Source organism: Zonotrichia albicollis, chromosome 3, assembly GCF_047830755.1.
Source record: "Zonotrichia albicollis isolate bZonAlb1 chromosome 3, bZonAlb1.hap1, whole genome shotgun sequence".
NCBI classification, from domain to species: domain Eukaryota; kingdom Metazoa; phylum Chordata; class Aves; order Passeriformes; family Passerellidae; genus Zonotrichia; species Zonotrichia albicollis.
The window spans coordinates 91,056,944-91,080,209 of NC_133821.1; the positions used below are offsets into that span (position 1 = coordinate 91,056,944).

The 23,266-nt window shown below is 37.3% G+C and overlaps 1 protein-coding gene across 3 annotated transcripts in view; it reads left to right on the plus strand.

Moving 5' to 3' along the window:
- Nucleotides 1-11,062, plus strand: part of KIDINS220 (kinase D interacting substrate 220) — a 74,985-nt gene extending 63,923 nt beyond the window's left edge. For all 3 annotated transcript variants that reach the window (XM_074538120.1, XM_074538121.1, XM_074538122.1), the window contains 4 exons: nt 3,685-3,825; nt 5,602-5,700; nt 6,554-6,802; nt 8,658-11,062. In XM_074538120.1, coding sequence (XP_074394221.1) covers nt 3,685-3,825; nt 5,602-5,700; nt 6,554-6,802; nt 8,658-9,926 — 1,758 coding nt within the window. In that variant the 3' untranslated portion in view covers nt 9,927-11,062. The remainder of the gene's footprint in view (nt 1-3,684; nt 3,826-5,601; nt 5,701-6,553; nt 6,803-8,657) is intronic.
- Nucleotides 11,063-23,266: the final 12,204 nt, after the last annotated feature.

Sequence of the window (23,266 nt, forward strand, 5' to 3'; positions counted from 1 at the left end):
AGCAGTGCTTATCTGCCATAAACTTGATTTTGTGCTTTAATTTGCATTGTTGATTTTGACTTCTTAGGAAGTAGCTTGTTCCAATATGATTACTTTGTTTAAATACATTTTTTCATACTGCACTGAATATATAATCCATAAGATGTAATATTATGTGTGCTTTGAATGAGGACTAATGTGGCTCAGAGCATGTAGTATAGATAAACATAGAGTACTTCTTAAGTACTTTTCAGAAGTTTGAGCATGAATGGAAATGTATGGCATGGGAGTTTTCTTACAGATTTTCCAGTGCTTTTGTGTAGCATTTTTGTGCTTTGAATATTTGTGCTTATAAGAAATAACTTTTCTATTCTGTGGGTGGTGCTGGTTTGTTTTTGGGGCTTTTTTGGGCGAGTGGGGGTGAGGGATGTTGGCAGATTTGATTAGATAGAAGTTTGAAAAGTTATTTGAGGTACACTGGTAGTATAATGGGATCTTGAGATGGCAGGAGAATGTTTCATTAAAAGGAGGATTTTCTGTCAAAAACAATCGAAACCTTTATGAAAAACAGAATATAGCAAGTGGTTTTTTTACAAATGCAAAACAGAATTGTCTGCTCATGAAAATAGTATTTGTATAGCATATCCTAAATGTATATTTTTAAGACCTATTTTAAAAGTTTCATCACATTATGAAAATATCCTGTGTCTATCCTAACCCTGATTTCCTGTTTACTTCAAAGCATGTTCTCTGTATGTTTGACCTTTGTGATATCACTTTAAGCTGTTGTTTCTTTTAATTCTGTTTTGTCCTTTTCTCAAAGCTGTGTAAGTCTGAGTTAAACAAAAACAGACAGGTACAGCCAATTCCTGTGAATTCTCATTCACTTGTTTCAGAGTCATTCCAGAAGCTATCATACTGGTGCTTCATGCTGGGCTGTCTGTAAACTAATGCTCATTACTAGCCTTGAGGTTTGTTTTGACAAGCTGCTTTTAGCTTTTGCATGGCAAATACTTTTCAGACTAATGTTCTCTAAGCATCTCTAACAAAACCACTAAGGCTGAAAAATGTGTCAGTTTAAGTACAGTTTTAATTCACTTACATGATGACAATATCCCTAAAGCTATTACATTACTTATTCTTCAGAGAGTGCTTTTCATAAAGAATGATTTGGATTAATGTGCATCTATTTCAAACAGTTCACACTTTAACAAAAATAGTCTAAATATTTCAGCTTTTATGTATCTTTTTTATACACTGAAAGCAAAGTTTCTAAACTAGGTCTTAATGCATGCAGAAAGAATTGCTTGTCCTTGATTGTTAGAAAAATATTTTGATCTGAACGAGAATCTGTTAAATTAGATGTGTGTAAAACTTTTCTTCATTTATTTCTGGGTATATCTTAGATAATGTGTTTGATAGATTCTGAGAACAAAGGCAATTGCTAACACATGTTGCTTAGGGACCATTTATTTTAGTGGTGCCACAAAGTAATTTTGGCTATAACAGTTTCTTTTGTTTTAATTGATAAGCCTTCTTTCAAAAAATAATTAAGATTTGAATTAACTTAGTATCTTGTCTTTGTTGATGTATTATCTAACTCATGCCAATAGTAAATAGTGTGTTTATGAGGAAATAATGGATCACAGGCTGGTATTCTGAAGAAAAACCCACAGTGATCTCTTAAAGAGGAAAATTAAAGATTTATAAAAGAGATATATGATAAATAGATTATGGATGAAGCTTCATTCTGTCATTTTCATCATTTTGATGATTGGCTTATATCCTCGACATGATACAGATTTTAGATGTGCTAAAAATCATACTAAATTAAGATCTAAAATTTGTCCTTTAGACATTGCAGTATATGAAATGTAGCTGGCATGTTCTCTAAAGGAGTACCAAGCCCTAGTTTAAGTGCCTAGAGTGAAGTGGAAGTGAAATGTTTAATTTTTCTGGAGTAATTTAGGTAGATTGCCTTCCCAGAAAATGGGATATATCCTTTGTTTGTTTATTATCCAATTGACATGACATAAAAAAAATTAGGAATGGTTAAAGGAACAAAGATTGGTGCCCCAGCTATTACCAGGCAAGTGTGTGAGCTGCCAGGCTCAAATTCCCTACAACCCCCAGTAGTGTTCCCAAATGAAGCTGATAGTTACACACTTTAAAGTCCATTTCAAGGACATCTGGTGGAGAACTTTAGGGGAATTACATGTAATATTACCTAAACTTTGAAACTCAGAGTAGCTAGGAGTGTGCCTAGCTCCCCAGATCAGGATATCTTTGATAACAGTAAGTCAGAACTCTGAGGTAGTAGATAATGGGGTTTTGGATTGCTGCCTTGGAATTACTAGTTGAATAAATTCTTTGTAAATATCCTGGTTTAGATAATTCAGATAAGGTTAATGGCATTCTCTGTGATAACTCTTGAGATGGAGATTTAGTAATTTAGTAAATTATCTAGTAATTTATCTAGTATTTATATTAATTCTGAAAGATTAAACATCTTCCAATAATTAAATAAAAATGGGAGACAATATTACAACTCCAAAATCAGTCTTCATTGGTGATTTGAGGAATGTAATAAAACTTAATTAACTGGATAGTCAAAATGCACTTTTACATCCCAGGGCTTGTGCACGTGGTGGTGACCTCTGAAGCTTAGAAGCTCTTTTGCATCCTCCCAAAATGAGCTGTTTTATGCACAGTCTACAATGCTGCACCCAAATTTTAGTTTTAAGAAAAAAGGGAAGGTGCAACCTCCCTCACAAGTGGAGAGCATACAAATATTTTTAACTGCTAGAACTGATTCTGATTTTGCTTTTTGAAATCTGGAATCACTAGTGTAACTGCATGGGTTCCCATCCAGGGGGAATGTGGTTTTTTTTAAAGAACATACTGCCCTAATATACTGTCTACCTGCAGATGCATTTGTTTTAGTTTTCCACCCTTCCTTTGAAATTCCCAAAGGTAGCAACATTAACAGGACAACTCTTGTGTTACAGAGCTGAATAATTAGAAATAATTTCTACCTGAATCTTTCCGAAGTTTGGGGTACATGAAGCATCCTCATAGTAACTTGTAGGGCATTTGCAGTGCTGCTGTTTCAGTACTGTGGTGCACAGCCCCTTAGCTGATCTTGCATAAATAGAGCTGAAGGAACCTCTGGAAAATAAACAGATATTGTTAAAATTAATCCAAGTAGTTGAGGAGTTACCTTTGTTTTGAACGTCTTTGAGTTTTAGGTCATCTTTGTCTGATAATAAACCAGGAGATTTTAAGACAGAAAAATCTAAGTTGTATCTGCATTATTTGAGAAAAAAACCCCAAACATCCCAAAACCAAAGTAACTGCTAAAGTTAGGAGAAAATTTGTGAGTGAAACTGCATTGTAAATTGATTAACCTGTACTTAATATTTCTGATTTTTATGGTTTTTTTACTTGAAATTATGTAAGAGGGTTATTTTGTCACAAAGGCAGGACTCAAGGTGCTGGTTTTTTTCTCTTATAAATACATATAATGAATGTTTCCCAATATATAGATATTCTGATAATAATTAAAAATGCCTATGCATTCTTATTCTCATATCTTGATTTTAAAATATAGTTGAACACAGCTTGATTTGTGTTAGTGTGTATTGTGAATTTCTGGGTGTACTGAGTACTGGAACAAGTCTTATGTGCATGTTTTCTCACTTACAGGGAGCAGGCACAGGGTCAGCCACAGGAGCATCCCATGTATCTCTGAGCACAATGAGTGTGGAAGCTGTGTGTGAGAAGCTAAAGCAGATAGATGGTCTGGACCAGAGCATGCTACCTCAGTACTCTTCAACTATAAAAAAGGTATCAGCTGAATTTCATTTATGTGCTTAGTTCCTAAACATGGAAGAGGACACAAGAAGAAGAAAATATTTAGTTACCTCTTTTCTTGAAAATGTTTATTAAAAACATCAGATGTTAAAATAACATCCTAAGTTCTGTGCATGACAAGTTTGGAGGACATTTTAATACAAGCATTCATTTTTCAGAGAAAACGCTCTGTTGAAAAGGACAAACACTCAGAACTATAAATGCTGATAAGACTAGTTATTCTGAGAAAAGAAGCAGGAAAAATGTTTTCAAAATTGCCATATGTAATGAAAAAATAAAAAGGGTTGCAAAGGTCTTCTATATCTAGGTAGCAGTATCCCTTACTTTTTTCTCTGTGAAAAATTGGCACATCTCTCCTGTTGTAAATGAGTGGTGAAGATGGTTCATTTCTTTATCACAGTCCACATCTATTTGTTTCAGAAAGAGATTACTGTATATTTTTCTGTCTTTCCTCTTTTCTGTGATAGATACATTAACACTGAATTGTTTTTTGCTCTTGAACTTTTTTTTTCACAATTCTGTGTGCTCTTTTTTACGAAAAACGGAAAAATATAAAGGTTGTCATTAGTGGATTTATTGAGCTCACTTTGTCCTGGAACCTATCGTACCTTAATAAGGAAGAATTTGATTCAAGGATTAAGAGACAGGTTTTTCATAGGAAGCTTCAGCAGAGTTACTCAAAACAAGAAACAGGATGCTAGATTGCAGGTCATTAACTAAAGCTGCAAAAAATTTTAGTTGCTTCCTTTGCTCCAGACTGAAAGAAGGATGTGCTCATCAGTTGTCCCTAAAGAGATTCCTCTTATTTATATTCTTGCATTGTAAGAATTACAAGGGATATCATGCAAAAAAGAAGGAAGAAAATGGCTCAGCCTGGTCTCTTTCCTGGTTTGACTAAGACCATCTGCTGGGATACGGGTAGAAAACCATTGAGATCCCTCAGTATAAGCAGAGCTCTCAACTTAGGTCTTCCATTTCCTGGCTGCTCTCCTAAGACATGGTTTTACATTCTGTCCATGCACTGATATATGGTATAAAGATAAATACCTCTCGTTGTTATGTAATGAAAATGGTTCTGTGTTGAATTTGGTGCTTTTGGAAGTTAAGCACTATATAAACATGCCAAATATAAGGAATACAGATCTTGTTTAAGCACTTCTGTGTTGATCTCTGATTGATGATGAGCAGTAGAAAGATGTGTAATCTTCTATCCCTGGGAATTTCTGATGATGGAAGGAATGTAAGCCTGTTTCATGCAGAGAGGGAACTTAATGGAGGCAGTACTTGATCTCAGATGCCTGAAGCCAGAGGTCAGATGCTGCTTGGGACTTCATTGTCTCATTATCTTCAAATGCTTAGGTGTCTGCAGTCCATTTCTGTTCTGAGTTGGAGAAATATAAGCAGATCAGTGTGGCTTATTGTCCCTGAAATTTTCCACCACTTACATGTTATTTCCTCATGTCTATATATAGGACACCATCATATTGCCTTTTTTATACACATTTTTAATGGATTTAATATTTCCATTTTTTTCCATGATACATAGGTGTTTCTTGTCCATCAGCAATTATCACTAAATATACTTGTATAAAAACGTATGGTTTTATGTAGAATTGGACTTAATAGTGACTTTGGGAAATTTCACTAGTAGTCTGCATCCAGCTTTACCTCTCCTTTTTTTTTAGTCTGTTGCTGCTGTGCCATAATTCTTGTATCCATAATTTACATTGTTTAGTTGTAATTTTTTAGGCAAATATAAATGGTCGTGTCTTGGCTCAGTGCAACATTGATGAACTGAAAAAAGAAATGAATATGAATTTTGGTGACTGGCACCTGTTCAGGAGCATGGTAAGACTTTCTGTTCAGTGTTCAGGTCATCATAAATTAGTCTTTTTTAATATGAGTCTTTCTTTCTTCTGATTGCTTCCTTATTGTCATCATGTTTAAGTTTGTAAGTATTGACTTAAAGCATGAATGCATCTGCTATTTTGTTACTTTGTCTTAAGCACTAATGAGTAACTGTTTGCCTATGAATTTGCATCTTATTGATTGTGAACTCTGAAGTTTTTTACCTCTTTTTTTGTGGGATCTTTTTTTTCCTGTGTGGGTTCCCTTTTTGAAATTTGCTTATTTTAATGAAATGGTCAGAACTCTAACTCTTTTTTAAATCTCTGTCCCACTGTTGAAGTTAGTCAGGGAATTCAAAGTATATGTAATAATAAGTGCAAGGAATTGGGCAGGCAGGCTGTTACAGTGAGGGTTATGCATCACAGAGAACTGAGTTTTCTCTTAAGTATTTTTAGACTACTTCCAGTTTTCTTTCTTGAAATAACAGTGTGTCTCTCAACTGTAAGTCAGTCTTGAAAACATCAAGAATTACATGATGAGATTTATTGTTAGATATGAAGTGTTTGGTTTTGCTTTAAAATTTGTAATTTATCACTTAGTAGTTTTACAAGAATTTAAGTATTTTTGTGGTATGTGGGTTCTCTCAAGGGTTTGAGCAGCAATAAGAATAATTTGCAAATACAAAAGAATTAGCAAGTGATTTTTCAACTTTTTGTAGTCAAAACTTCATATACAGGTACACATTTGCAGCTGTGAATTCCTCATTCCTATTTTTAATGGAATTCTTGTTTATCAGTTTTGAGAACTTCTATTTATGCAATTCCATTTAAACTGTCTCTCTTTGCACGTTAAGATACTTGAAATGAGAACTGCAGAAAATCAGGCTGCTCAGGAAGACCCTCGTGGCGCAGCAGAGCACGGTACAGCTGCGATTCCTCACAGTGACCTCACTCGCCGCCCTGGCCACAGCACCGAGCTGCCTCACACCGAGCTGACAGGGCTTGCTGGCCAAGCTCCCTACACACTGAACTTCAGCTTTGAAGAACTCAACACAATTGGTCTTGATGAAGCTCCTCCACGCCACAGTAATTTAAGTTGGCAGGTATTTAATAGAGAAATGTATTCTGCTTGGTCACCTGTATGGAAAAGAGGTTTTTTCCAGTCTTAGACAAGTCAAGAAATAAGTCTCTAGGATAGTTCAGATGCTTTCAGTTCTCAGTCTAGGTAAAGCCTAGTGCTGCAGAGATGTAAACTCTAACCATACTCTGAGTTGAAGTCTTTAATTTTTGCCATCTCAAAAGTACTCATCTGTTCCAGTAATCACTCTTCATGACAAACAACCTAAAGCTATCATGCCTTTCTCATCTAGCCTAGGGTGGTGTCTTCCAAGGCTTCTGATTATTGTATTATTCAGGCTTTGTGTATTAAATATTTTAGGTATGTGCTAACCAGACATTAGCCCATTCAACAAATGTATTTGTTAGGTTTTTGAAAATAGACAGTGCTCCATGACATCAGAACCTTGTCCTTACAATGCATAACCTGTTCATATACTCCAGAACTGACATCCTTCTCCAGCTGTGGTTTCTGCCATAGGCTGTGGTCAGTTTTCTTCTGTATCTTATGAGCCCACATCAAGTGTTGGGTTTTTATTTGTCTATCCTTAAGAAATAAGACTAATCAGTTGGTGGCTAAGTAGTGGTTAGAATTAAAAACAAAAAGAAACAGCAAACCCAGAGGGGTGAGCCCTTTTCATCTCTAAAAGTAAATGATAAAATCTTGAAGGTGCAACAAAATAAAAAGACACCCCAAATTCCTAACCATAGGTGATACTTTCAGTAATCCACATTGTGAAAGTGGGTTTGGGATATATATCCCAGAGATAGATTTCTGTCCCAGATACTTCTGAGTGTGTGCATGCATGCCTGTGTTTGTTTGTAGGATACCAATTGCCCTTGCTACCTATTTCCATGGAGTATCAATGTATGTTTTTTCTAGACCAAAGTGGCATTACAACATTTGATGCATTTGAATAAACAGTGCTTCTGATGCCTGTATAATTATCTAAAGTTGAATCAAAGGAATGAGAAGGGTGGTTTGTCCTTAAGAAAACATTAAAATTCACCTGTTAGAATTTTTTAAGTCAACACTGACTTGTAGTTCAACTTTTCTGTTGTGGTGAGTTGGCCCTGGCAGGATGCCAGGTGCCCACCAAAATTCCTTTATCAGTGCCCTCCTCAGTTGGACAGGGGAGAGGAAATATAATGGAAGGCTTGTGGGACAAGATAACTGCAGGGAGAGATCTCTCACTAGGGACCATCATTGGCAAAACAGACTGCACTTGGGGAAATTAGTTTTAATTTGTTACCAATGATATCAGAGTAGGGTAGTGAGAAGTAAAACCAAATTCTAAAAGCAGACATGGGGGCAAAGAGGGTTATGTTTGTCAGAAAACTGATTTTTCTGAAAACAGATATGTGGAATTTTGCCAGGATATATTGAAGTATGTGTGGTGGAGGTCTTTTAAATATGTTTTTGAGATTTGTTCAACATTTAGATGAATTTTTGCTGTCTTTCTAATATAAAATGCAAATTTTGTAAATGTATGAAATGTATTAGAAAAGCCCATCTTGACATACAAATCCAGTCTTTATACATTCAAGAGTTAGTCTCAAATACACTGGATGAAATGCTTATTTTGTGGAAATTACGGGAACCGAGAATAGGAATATTTTCTCGGTTTAGTTTGTGTGTGTGATTCCATATATATGTTTATAGTAAGCATATTTAATTATAGTGTTTACAATTTCACTTGCATAATCTTATTTGCAGCAATGAAAAGAATAATTTAAGTACATATTTAATGCTCTGAGTTATTTCATCTAAGAAGATTGATAAAAGTAAAAATAGATGGTTCATTTAACTGTTACCTTTTTCTCTTCTTTTTTTTTTTCCAGTCACAAACTCGTAGAACTCCAAGTCTTTCAAGTCTTAACTCTCAAGATTCTAGTATTGAAATATCAAAGCTTACAGACAAGGTGCAGGCAGAGTACAGAGATGCATATAGAGAGTATATTGCTCAAATGTCCCAGTTAGAAGGAGGTGCCAATTCTACCACAGTAAGTGGGAGGTCCTCCCCTCATAGCTCAAGTGCTTTCTACATGGGCCAGAGCACGTCAGGGGGCTCCCTGCACTCCAATGCAGAACAGGAAAAAGGAAAAGATGGTGAACAGAAACAGGATGATGGAAGAAAGTCCTTTTTGCTGAAGAGGAATGATGTTGATTACAGTACTTCAGGTGTTTCTACTAATGATGCATCTCCTTTGGATCCTATAACAGAAGAAGATGAAAAATCTGATCAGTCTGGTTCCAAGCTTTTGCCAGGAAAGAAGTCTTTGGAAAGAACAAGTATTTTCCAGGCTGCAGATTTAAAACTTAAGGGAGTTACTCTCCGGTATCAGAAACTTCCCAGTGATGAAGATGAGTCAGGAACTGAAGAATCAGATAATACTCCACTTCTTAAGGAAGGTAAAGATAAGAAAACAGATATCAAAATAGAGAAGCAGCCCAAATCTCCAGAACATGGGTCTGAACCTATTAGAACCTTCATCAAAGCAAAGGAGTATTTGACAGATGCCCTTCTGGATAAGAAAGATTCATCTGACTCTGGTGTAAGATCCAATGAAAGTTCTCCAAATCATTCCCTCCACAATGAAGGAGCAGATGATTCACAGCTTGAAAAGGCAAATCTCATTGAGCTTGAAGATGACAGTCACAGTGCAAAAAGAGGAATTCCACACAGCCTTAGTGGCCTTCAAGATCCAGCTGTGGTTCGCATGTCTATTTGCTCAGAAGATAAGAAAAGCCCTTCTGAAAGCAGCCTGATAGCAAGTAGCCCTGAAGAGAGCTGGCCAGCCTGCCAGAAAGTCTATAATTTAAACAGAACCCCTAGTACAGTCACCTTAAATAACAACAGTGCTCCAAGCAATCGAGCTAATCAAAATTTTGAAGAAATCCAAGGTATCAGAGATCCATCTCAAATTATCCTGCACCCTGGCTCGGGTTCCAATCCAACTGCAGTTCAGAATGAGAACCTGAAGACGGTTGCTCACAAGCGAGGCCAGCGTTCAAGTTACACCAGGCTTTCAAAAGATTCATCAGAGCTCCACACTGTTGCAGCCTCAGAGGGAGCTGGGTTTGGAGAAGAGAGAGAGAGTATCCTGTGAAAAGCAGCCAGGTTGAAAAGAGTATGCTCATGAATTGTAGCTTGGAATTCTTTGTCAGTCTGTGGTTACATTAATCTCTGTAGTTCAAGCTTTCAATATTGTAAAAGAAGGCCTAGATTATTTTCAGTCATTTTCTCTGAAAGGAGGAGTAATTTTTACCAGAAGCAAACTACTTCAGACCTTCCCCACATATAAAAGCAGTAGTTGTCAGCATGGAAAATCAGTTCTTTGTTAAAACACTGTGCAAAGGTTTGGTCGGGGGCAGATTTTACAGAAGTATGGTTTAATTATGAAAAGTACAATGTGAATTTGCTTTTCTCTTGGGATATGTATTACTTATCCCATCTAAACATTCCATAAATTCTCCATATTTGCAAGTGAAGTTAATGCTGTCCATCCTTGCCATTTGATGTTCAAGATGCCAAAACATTGAATAGCACAACCTTACCAAACTTTGCATTAATTTATGAATTAATGTGTGCAACATAAAATATCTATGTTGAAATTTTGTGTTAAGGTACTTGTTTGGCTATATGTATGCTTTTGCTCTCTGTATGTTCAGTAGTTACTGTTGGATTTGTGAACTTTGGGTAGAGTGGTGATAAGGTTTGTAAGGAATGTTGTCTTGATGTGTCACTGGAATTGGCAGTTATTTATAAAGTAATACCTTATCATTGACTTAGTGGATCCATTATTTATTATAGCTACAGTTTGCAGTCACTGAATAGATGGTCTCCGTAGGTGCAACCACCAGATTAAAATACTGTAAGGGTAAAGTATGAATATGATGTTTGAATTTATGAAGCATTTGTGGCTGTGTGTGGTTTTTCTTTGGTACAGTGTTTATCATTTGGTTATGGAAAGAAAAATAAGCAGTGTTTGCCATTTTAAAACTAATGCATACCTTTTGGAATCTTGTCAAAGCTGTTCTCCAACATCTTTATTTCTGAAGTACAGTGTTTGAAGATTTTTTTAATCATCTAAGTAATGTACCTGAATGATGTTATAGCAAATACTTGTACTGTCCAGTGAAATCTGCATGGTTTTGAGGAAGAATTGTTCAAGGTAGAGTCTGCTGATAGAAAGAAAATAAAAAATAAATTGGCATGTTGGGCTTGTGTCCAAATTTCTTTTTATTTGCAGTACTTTGTTTCTTCATTTGATAAAAATGTTAAATCTGTGTTGTTATGGGTTAAAGTACTTCACAGATTCAATTCTTTAACATGCATTAAAACAATATACTTTTTAATATAATGCTAAGTAAGTATAGAAATACATTTCATAAATGAAATTGCCAAAGCAGACGTTTCTAAATTGAGTGCTGTGAGCTGCAGAGAAGGGGACATTTCTCACTAGTCCAGAGCAGTATTCCTGCTGTTTTGGCAGTCAGATGTGCTGGTAACTCTGCACAGCCTTGCTTGTATCCCAGTGCATCTCCAACCAGATGCTTCCCAAGGGACCTTGTGGTCTTGGCCTTTGTTTTCCAAATCAAGAGGATGCATTTCTATGCCAGAGTCAACAGAAGTGTTTCTGCCTTTATCTAGGCTCTGTATTTTTTCAGTCCTTACAGGACTGGAGATGTGATCTGTACATTTCTGGATTTGGTTGGTATGTTATTTGGTTGAATTAAAATTTTCTCAGCGTTACAGAAGTACTGGAGACTTGTGTGCACTATTAGATTAATAGTTCAGCCAAAATGCCTCCCAAAACAAAATATGCAGCCCCCAAAGCCTGTGTAGCTTCATAATACTTTGCCAAATCTTTGGGAACAGTTTTTTGGGCTGGGTTCTTTGTCTTAAAAATAGGAGTACATTACTCTACTCTCAGGCATTTTTGGGATGTGAAAGCTTTTGACAGAAAGATACTTATAATCATTGTTTTAAAAGAGAAGACAAGTGTAGCCTTCTTCATTTACGCATATAGTATTGACAAAAGATACAAATTTGGAATATTTTATCTTGATTCCTCTAAATAGATGAATGACAATTTGTCATATGGTTTTGAGGTATTTTTCTTCCTGAAAGTTTTATCCCTCAAGTCTTCATAAAATACCAACATTGGGATAAAAGAGGAAAACTTTTCAGTGTTTCTGTCCTGTGTTCACTAATACCAGTGGAATTGCTTACCATCCCTAGGAAGCAATAGTTACAAGAAACTGTCTGTGTAAGATGGCACAGGACTTAATGCAATTCCCCCTTTGGGTATGATGATCCATGCCACACATGGGATGTGGGTACCTAAAGTCATTTCAGTTCCAAATTCTGGTTCCATCCAGTTTCATGGACTGCTTTAGCTGTGTTATATAGTGATGGAGGCTGTAGTTTATATCATCAAATGTGTTCATAGACTTTTTATTTAATGCCTTCCTAGCAAAGTTCCTAGAATTGGGAAATATGAATACTTTATGGCCAGTGTAAGAGCAGCATGCCATAAAAGCTGGCTTTTAACAGGACAATAAATATAACTGACTCAGAATCTTCTTGCATAAAAATAACTAGACAGAGTGAATTCTTCTTCTAAGTTTTTTTATACAGGTGCTCCTAAGCTAAAAGAAGAAACTGGTAGCATGATAAAGGGAGAGAAGAGAAAACAAAGAAGGAAGTGGAATGCTTAATACAACAGAGTAGTAAGTGTCCTTTAGTACGTAACAGAAATATATGTTAGTTACTGTTTAATGTTTTTTAACATGTAGAATATAATAGAGTAACATTTGCAAGAATTAAAAATACACTGCAGTTTCCTAGCCGAAACTTGTTTTTTTTTTTCTCTACCGCAGTTTCTATGGCTACTTGCTTGCATAGTTGCACAATTTTTCGAGTTAAGAAACCATAAACAATTTCCAGTGTTGAAATATTTAATGGTAGCTCTGTGACTTGTGGGAATCATAGAACCCAAGAGTTCCATGGAAAATGGAAATGAATGAAAAGTATAAAACAATAAGACAACTGCAAACTTATTTCTGGTAGTTGCTGCTTTCCAGAACTCTTGTAATGATAGTTTATGTATCCACTCTAATTTTGGATGGCTGAATGTACAGGAACTTGAAACCATGACTACTTTGTCTAACTGAATCTTAAGAGCACAGTTTGGCTTGTCCTCGTGTTATGATGCCTGGATAGGATTGCATGGTAGGGTGAAAATAAACCACTTTTGGAAGTAAAAATTGGATGCAAGTAACATTCCAGGTTTTATATGAGACTCTTGTGGCTATTTGCCAGCCTTTTCCAGGATTGCAGTTTCTGAGGAAGTGAGAGAGGGAAGTTCTTACATTTCACTTGTAAAACTTCTGACAAAATGATGGTCTGGTGAAATTCTTGGAGATCTGGAAAAAAAGTTTCCAGTTTGTGCCTGTCCTGGTCATTCTGGGATATCTGATCACCCTCTGTGACTTTGGCTACAGAGCAGAATAGGTATGGGATGTTGGTAAGTTTTAAGACCCTAGCTTTCTTAACTTTTCATATTCATATATTGTTACATTTTTTGGTTTCTTCCCCCCCTTTTTTTTTCTTTTTTTTTTCTTTTTTTTTCTTTTTTTTTTTTTTTAATGCAGTCTTTGGGAAATTTCCCTGAGACACGCTTAGCATGAGTTTATACAAAATGCTGAAAGTAGGTAGTTTCTCTTGTGGTCTAGGGCTCAACTGTTCACTTCTGTCAACAGAATCCACAAAGTGTCTTTTTCACATGTGCAGCTCTCATGGGAAGCTTTCTGGATCTTGCTGTAAGAATATGGGAAGTTCTCTGTATAGCTACAAGATAACAAAGCAGAGGAGCCACAGTTCAGCATGTTGCACCCTGTGGCCTTGATCATTTTGATGAGCTTTATCATCTGTTACAGGTTTGTTTAAGTTTCTAAACACATTACTAAGAAATTGCCAAAGAAAAATAATACCTTAATATTTGAGGTCTCATAAATGAAAACTACAGTAGTGGTGAAGTAGAAGTGTTCATACCAGTTAGTGTATTTTCAGACACACAAAGGAAAAACATTATAGTAATTAGTGAGATAAAGACTGATTTTGGGATTTTGGTCTTTTCTGTGCTGTATAGGAGTTGTAGTGGGGAGGACTTGGAGTAAAAGTCCAATTCCAGTTAAGCAGAGACTGGAAAGACTGTGCTAGACTTACATGCTGTTTTCTGGCAGCCTTTGTGCATCAAGTTTTCTAGATTTCAGTTAGATTTCTTAAGGCCCATTTTATTAGATTAAGGGCAGGGCGGGCAAAAATTTTACTTACAATCTTTCTCCTTGGGAATACAGAACAGTTTCATAAGTTTGACATATCGTCAAGAGTTTCTGAATTGTAAGAAACAGAAGAAAACAAAAGGGAAAATGGGTGCTCGAAAAAATTCACAGTATAAATAATCACACGCCATGTTTCCAAGCTTTAAGTCTAACATTTATGTTTTCATGTGTGGGTCTGACTCCTGTGATGTGCTTAAATATTTTGTTTAAGTTGTGGTTTAGAAGTTTATGCCCTGTCTTCCATGAAGTAAGACTCAGAGCTACCGGGTTCTTAGGAATGGTTTTTTGCACTCACAAGTGATGTAGTTCTAAAAGAAGACTGACACTGACAACACCAAATGTTAGGGCCTTTAAAAACATTAACAGGTGGTATTCTTGCCCCCGAATTGTTGTGATGGTGACAGTGAATAAACTTCTAAAGGAAATTCTTTTGGCCAATTTTCTTCTCTTACTGTATCATTATCTTTGGGTCACCTAAGGGGAAGGAAAAAAAATCCCTGGGATATTTTAGAAGAAAAAAGTCTTTTGGAGGAAAGAAAAGACGGGTGAGAGATTGTGTAACATTTTATATAGCAAAAGGTTACAATTGAGAGTGCTACAACCCACCCCCAGAATTACAAGGGTAACGCAGATTCTTGTTAATGGATGCCTTGGGGCAGCTTAGAGTAAAAGACACTGGATGGCTGGTGTTTCTAAATATATGTAGGGTTTATTGCAGAACAGTTTGGTTGCAATGGAAAGCAGGTATGTAGCCATTTTGGTTATTATTGACTATATTAATATAACAATATACGCTTTAAAAATATATAAGGAAGGGACAAGGATAGAAAAATCTTACCATCAAAAGGTATCCTTACACCAGTTGGTAGTTGTAATTATAATGTCTGTTAGTCAAAGTGGTGGTTGCAGACCATCAGGTGGTGGGAGAAGTCACACAGCGCCCCCTAAAACACTACATCTGTTGAGTTTTCATCAGCTCAGGTTCAGGTGAGAATGGGAACACCTCTCCCGGGGTGGGGCGTTCCAGGCTGGGTGATAATTGTGGATGAAGGCTGTGGTTCACGGGACACTTGGGAAGCCTTTGACACCCTTAGAGCTGTCTGTGTGAGCCCAGTAGAATCCATTATGGCCCATCAGCAGAGATGAACCTTCAGGCGGAGTGCGAATGTCCCAGTACTTCCACGGCAAGGGAGCCACCACAGCTGAATTCACTTTAGTAAGGACAGGAAGACATTCCCGAGCCTCAGGGTTTGCCTCTTTCCTTGTCTTGCTCAACACCAGCTGTAGCCCGTAGAGGCGTGCTCGCCCTCTGCTCACCCTCTGCACCTGGGCGGGTGCTTTGCCCATCCCCGCTTGCCCCTGAATGTCTGAGCTGTCAGCATCACGTGTGGATACATTCTGCTCCCAGATCTGGGATGATTGAACAATAGCACCCCTTTATCTTATCTCCAGTGCCCGTCACTTTCCACACTCCAGTCAGTAGGCATAATCGGGGTGGGGTGGGGTGGGGTGGGGTGAGCTGCCCTGGTCTCAGATGAACAGCTTCTTTGCAGTTTGCTAGAGTGGGCAGATGTCCTCTGATGATTTTTACAGTGTTTAAGCCATGAACCATTTCACTCTCTCACAGAGAGTTGGTGTATATTTCTTTTAAAGATGAGATTCCAGCAATGGAGCATACTTCTTGTTATGTGAATTCTCAGAGCTGCCATTACACAGCACAGTGTTCAGGTTCGTTTGTGTTTCAGGTCTGAGAACTGAAATTGCATATCCTTGTTCCTTCTTACAGAAGTAACCTGGGTTGCAGAATTATCTTTTTGAGTAAACCAGAGTGTCTGTATATCATTACTGGAGTACAGTAAGTTTATTGTTTATGAAAGAGAAGGGGAGGAAAGGAATGTTACTGGTCCATTATAAGATTTTTCTTTGTGTCCAGGATTTCTAATGATAGAAAACAAAAGGAAAAATTTGAATAGTTTGTACATGTCCCTGGAACCTAGAAATAAAAACAAAGGCATAAAATATTGACTGTGGGGAACAGTTAAACTAAAATGGAAATTTTGTGGTGCCTTTCTGCCTTGCCTCACTAATTAAACCACAGGGAAGCAATCAGCAGAGATTTAACTTTTTGATTTTGAATATTACTTCTGAAATAATGTGATGGTTTGTGCTTAGCTAAAAGCAATACATATTCTTGAATATGTTTACATATTGCAGTACCATCAAATCTTCCTCATTTGTTACAGTACTTTTGAGAGGCAGCAAAACTTTCCTAGGTTCATTTTGGACACCAAAAATCTTTTCCCACCTCAGCAGTGGTAGAATACAGAATGATATGTATTTTTTAGGAGAGTCCTGATCTTTCATCTGCCAATCAAAATGGACTTTTGTTGAGAGACCACCTTTATTTTACATTCATTGAAACAGTAGAAAGTCCTGAAATCAAAACTAAATATTCCTATTAAGGTGACTTTTTCTCATTCCCCAGTTTTTTTTTCCCCATCCTCCTTACGTTCCCTGACTGTAAACCTTACAGTCTGTTTATGGTCCTCTCCTTTTGGCCAAACCTAAGATCTTGTCTTTGAATGATTCTGGCTTTAGGCAATCCAGGCATTTGGGACTGGGTATGTATTTGCTTTCCCTTATTGCTGGACATGCTCCAGTCCTGTCTTGCCCCCACACCCTGTGTAGGGTGCATGAGCACATTGTGTACTTGGAACTGTTTCAGTTCTGCCTCAGCACCTGACTGGTAGCTGGGGCTTTGTGTGCTGACAGTGTGACTTACCTTCCCAAGCTTTTGCATGATAACTGCATAATGGCTGTACTCTGCAATTTTTTCCATTTCAGCAATGGCAGAAAATGCTGTTGTACTGCAGTGGTGGTGGTGTTTTTTGCTTGAATGAGGAGATTTAATTGGTGGGGATTTTTACCCCAGGAAGGTTTTACAGTCTAGGTAGGCTCTTAAGTTCTACAATCAATTTTTCTCTCACTTCTCTCCATCCTCTTCTTCAAGTCCTGGAAAATTCACAGGATATATCCACAGTCCACAAAGCTGGTTTTAAAATACATTTTATCTGATATCTTTATTGTGGATGATATTGTGGACACATCTAAAAAAATGCACTAATTTATATCTGCCAATGGAAAAAAACGTCGAACTTTATTTTGTGGGGGGGGAAATCTGCTTCTTTGTTTCCTTGCATCTGTTCCTGGTAAATAATCAGTCAATGATTGCTCATAGGATAAGAACAGTTGTCAGCTCATCTACACTCTAAGTAGTCTGTTAAGATTGTAGAAGGACTTTATAGTTGCACTCAGGAAAGGGTAATTTTCCTCTTGGTTCTCTAAGTTATGCTTGACGATGCAGGTCTGAGTGGCACTGCAAATAGTGTTATGTGCAGGACATTTTAGCACTTGCTTTCAAGTAATCTGAAGAATCTGAAAGGTTCTACATTTGTTTAAAGACTCAAGAGTCAACCTTTGGTGTTCAGATATTTTTACTCTGAAGATAAAAAGAAATCGTGATTTTTTTTTTTCATTTTCTATAAAAGACAAATCATCAAACCATAAGCCTATTTAACCTCCGGACATATTTACACCTTTGGAATATAAAGGAGAGTTTAGAGGTTTTGTTGTTCCAGGATGCCTTCTGGTCTTAATTTTCAACATCATCTTTTCAGTAGCTTCTTTCAAGGTGTGACGAGGAACCATGAATAATTTCCTCTGTTTTCACCATCTGTGCTACCTTCTGCCTCTTTTCCATCTGATGACAGACTAGCTCAGCTTCATCAGATCTTTTTATATGCTAATATAAACCAGAGTCTTTAATTTTGTTGTCCATGGCTACAGTGTTCAGTAATTTTTATTTTTTATTTTTGTCTTCACATCAAATTTCAGGTCTCTTTTTACAGTAATTTCTTTAAGCACCTGGTGCTACTTTGCAAAACTGAGATCCATAGAACTAATTTATCTGCATAGACCCATTACTCTCAAGCAAAAAATACAATGGTGATTCATCCTAGATTTGCAAGAGAAGGTATTAATGCTTAAAATTCAAATTAAGGAAAGTAGTCTCACTTCTGTAATTTTCCAGTATAGGAAGGGGACAGTTGTTTTATTCTCATCCTTGAAATTATTTGGACTTCCATAAAAAAATTCAGATTACTTTGGTTGGGACTAGTTGTCTTTTAGCAGAGACCTGCCACTGCTCATCTGAGATGGACCAGGACTCTCTTGATGAGTAATTGGCTTCTAAAACATAAGGTCAGTTGGCTCAGGTTCTGTCAACTACTTTATGGTTCTTCAATTCTTGGTGGGTTTGTTTTGGTTTTTTGTTTGTTGTTGTTTAAGTTGTTGGGTTTGTTTGTTTGTTTGTTTGTTTCAGGAACAGTAGATGAAAATAAATAAATAAACACCTATATTTAAATAGCCCCTAGTGTTCAGGAGTAGGTAGAAACCTATCAGAGTTTTTTTCTCTTCAGGAATCTTTTCAGGCTGTGCAAAGTTGGATAGAGTACTTAGACAGTCATCCTCCTACTGTGAAGAGCTCCTTTCTAGTCTTTCTTGAAAAACAACCTTCAGTTCATTCTGGGTTTTTTTGTGGGGTTTTGTTTGTTTGGGTTTTTGGTTTTGTTTGGGTTTTTGTTTGTTTGGTTTAGGTTAGGGGTTTTTTGGTTGGTGTTTTTTTGTCTTTTTTTTTTTTTTTTATATCTGCCTGTCAGTAACAAATCTCAAAATAACATCTCTATCTGATCTCGGATCTGATGAAGAATTCTTTACCTGTTCTAGTCCACTCACCCTTCCTATTTCAGTGTGAATACTGGGTGTCTGTCAGGGTTAGGGTACTGATGTTCCTATGCTATGGGAGAGATCCTTGTGAAAAACATAAAGGGTTCTATGAGAGAATGCACTGAAAAGCCTTCTGTTTCTTCTCTCTTGGCTGAGTGTCCAGACTTTGGACTTTCTGTTGGAGCTAAAGAAGCTCAACCATCCCATTGTCTGCTCCACATTCACTTGGCAGCATTACCTTGGTGCACCAGCCACACGTGTTCAATTCAGTGTTCTCCAAGGTTCTCTAGGTTGAATTAAATTGTTTTCAGTGTGGAAGACCAACAGAAACAAACCAGGTGATGATCAAGGCTAGGACTGCAGGACAGAACCTCAGAGGAGTTTACAGCATTGCCATTCCTGATCACGTCTCTTCAGATTGCAACATTGTTTGGAGAGCAGATGAAATCCACGCTTTGGATTGTCACTGTCACTGCCACTGTCACTTTTTTGGATAAAGTGAAGTCCTATATCTTTCCCCCCTTTCCAAGCAATTCTATTTTAACTAGGGAATGTAGTTTTATGTAGCCTCCCATTCCTTAACCATTCTTTCATGACCAGGATGATAAGAGGGGGTGATTTTGTCTTCACAGGATCAAGTCAGCGCCATGTTAGTAGCAAAGCAACGCTCTCTGTAAAGGCTGCTCAACAGGATGATGATTTATGACATGTCTAGAGTGAAACTTGCCCAGAGTGGTGCAATTCGTCAGAACTCTGGCAACCCTTTAGAGTCTCCACTGCAGATAGTTGTGAAGCTCCTCTCTGCTGAGAGCAGAGCCAACAGGCTTTGAGCTGATATTCAGCAAGAGTTGTGGCATCACACAGGAATCTGGGGGCTGCTGCTGAGCTTCTATGCTTGATCTGTGAGTCAATTGATTGATTTGAGTCTTAAAATGAGGACTGTGGCACCTCTTTCCAGGTCACCGAGAGATGTTTAAATAAACGTTTAAAAATGGAGAAAGAAAATATTCATAGGTTGCACCGAAGGGCAAATCTTTCTGAGAACTCTGAGTTCTGTAGCAGAGCCAGGGCTGAGATGACACAGCACCTGTATCTGAAGAATGTGTGAGGATGTGGTGTGAACACACGCCGTGGGTAGTGCAAAGGTTGAAAATTCTTAACTGCCTGGGAACATGTGCAATTACAATATAAATATGCAAATGAACAACACTTCTAAGAAAGTAAATCACGGCTAAAGGAGAGAGATTTCAGGAAAAAATTACTGAGGATAGTCATTAAAATCTTCTACACTGATGCTATGTAGCACTGAAATGTATTCAATTCAGATATTTTAGAATTATCTGGATTTGGAAATTCTGAAGAAAATAACTTCAAAATTCACTCATGTTTAGCTGTTTTAAGACCTTTTCAATGTTTTTCTGAAAAGTAGAAACAGAAAAAAAATCCAGGATAAATTGACTCCACATAACTGTTTGGCTTGTATATTTTTCTTCTCTCCAATCATCTTACAAATGTAAATTATTATGGAGATTTCTGCAAGAAGAAATCAATAATTCTTTAAAAAACCCAAAAACTTTTGAGATCAAAAGTGAGGGATTCTGAACACTTGGATCTTTCTAGCATACCAACAAGAGTTTTTTTGTCCAGATAGTAACTTAGGCATACTTATTTTTCTTTCAGTGTGCTTTCTGTTGAAATTATGGATCCAGTCAAAATAATCTATAAACTATGATCAATTTTCTTGGAGAAATGGAGAGACAGCTGTGTCATGGAGATACAGCTACTAGAAGATAGGAGAGGTATCTGGAATCATATTCAAGACAAAAAGGGAGGGCCTGGGGAACTGTCTTTACTTTGACATCTGGAAGAACTTTATTTATCAAGCTTTTATTATTCATCAGGTGTTTAGACTGCAAGTTTGAAAGTTAATATTAAGTTTTCAGGAATGACCCTTATCAAATTGCTCCAATTTCCTCCTGTGTCTGAGTAACCAACCTGCAGAAGATGGATACAGCAGATGTGAAATGTTTGACTGCAGTAAGACTTGCATAATTGAAGCTTAAGCAAATCATGCAATGGAGTGAAAACTTACTGCTGGAAAAGGTAAACCTGGAGTGATCATCAGTTATGTCAAAGTACGGGCACGTGGGTGTCTGTTTGGTCCATTCTTGTTCAGTACCTCAATTAATTAGCAACATTATTGGTGGAATCTCAGACTTTGCTGTTGTCTGAACCTGCCTTATCTCAAAGGACAGAATTATTGATACACAGAAGACTGTAAATTACCATGATGCCATTCAGTAAAGGCAAGTATAAAGTATTGCACTTACAAAAGTGAAATCAAATCCACAAATATAAAATTGATTATAAGCCACTGAAATACTGCAGAGAGCAGTGGGGTTTTAGTGTGGCTGCTAAACCAGAAGTAAGATAAGATAAATAATAATGTGGAAGTGGAAGGGAAGAAAGGAGATGTTTGATGGGTGAATTAATAGCAGTATTATTCAATCCAGGAGAGGCATGTCCTGCTGCTGAAGGTGTACTGTGTCCAGACCTGAGCAACTTTAATCAGCAATGGAGGAGAATGGCAAAAACATCTACAAAACATGACTTTACAGATATATAATAATGGAAGAGTTGGATTTAGGGGAAGGTTGAATGGACATGATTTCTTCAGATGTAAAATATTGGTACAAAAAGATTATAAGCTTCATCAGTGAAGCACAAAGAAATCAGCTTCTGATCTGTGGTGGAAACCCCTCCCAAGTGTTCTGAAAATAAAAGCTTTCTACTAAAGCAATATCAGTGATGCTAAATTGTGGAATTTCATTCGCTGGGAGTGTTTGAGAGTAATGTAAATGAATGGATCATAAGATGACCTCCTGCCACTCTGGTTTGCACTTCTTGGTTTTACATTGCCAAATGCACAGAAATTTGTTTCAAACATCAGCTGTCACTGTGTTCAGCACCGATGGGACTCCCAAAGGAAAAACAGCATGTGCCAAACTATATGTGTTCCTGGGAAATTCACTGATGAAGTAGGCCTCAATGTAAATACCCAGGAAAGAGAACAAGTTGCCAAATTTCCCCTTGGAGCAGGTCCATGAATAGAAGTTCAAATGCAGAAGGCCCCGCTTTGAAATAGAAAGAGCCAGGCAACACAAAGATAGCAATAACCCATACTGTTCCAGTTGTATGGGATACAGTGGCTGCCAGATCAAATGGAGGAGCAAACCAGGATATTTTGCATATCAGACTAACAGCTCCTTGTTCATGCACTTGATGGCCAGACTTGCAGTCACAAGTATGACTCTTGTGTTTTGCACAGTGACCTTGTGCCCAGCCTACTGTCACCTTGGGTTTTGCATTCATGTTACAATGTTACCAACACTGATAATTAAATGTATGGTTCTTGGAAGAAATTAAGTACTTGACATAAAATCCTGTTACCTCATTTGCATTCAGGCCAAAGAAACTGCTTTTACGTCACCCAGAGATCTGTGGCTGCCCAGTGTTTATGATTTTTCCCTGGCTCTTTTTTCTTAGTGATTTAAACAAGCCCAGGGCTCAAACCTACCTTAATGCTTCCAACAGCATGAGGACCATTCTGTGGCCTATTGCAATGGAACCTCTCCTGTTGATATGGATACTCTGTAAAACATAATGCTACTCTGGGAGGGCTTCTGGGCCATGTAACTCCCAAGTCCTGACTGGCAAGTGTTCGAGAGTGTGGCAGCTACAATTTCACATGATAAATGACAAACTTTAGTGCCCAAGATGCTCCCATTGGTAGTATTACAAAGGTAGCCCAGCATGAGACATGCTAGTTCATAAGAATTCCTGAGAGGGAGAATGATATTTTCCATTTTTACAGATGGTTAGAAACATGCAGGAGTGAAATGACTTGCAGAGGTCGCATACAAAGTCTGTGGGAAATTTGGGCTAAGAGCTATGTCTTATAGCTCCCAGTTCAAAGTCTTAACCACAAGATCGTATTTCCCCCCACATCAGTGAAGCCCTGTTTCATCACCTTCAACAGCTGATAAATTACTGGTTTGAGCTGCTTAAATGCCAGAACTTTGAAGGGAAAGGTAAGAAGTTGTTGTGGCTTATAAGTGTTTTCATGGACACCTTAAATCATTCACCAACTCTATAAGAATCTAATGAAATTAACTTTCTTTCCTGACTTGTAATTAAGTGCTTAAGAAAGCTGTGGAAGCCACCAGTTGATCAAAAAAATTAAAAGTACATATCAGCAATAGTTCAGAGACTAAGAGATAGTAAACTAATACTTCTAAAACTTGAAACTGATTAC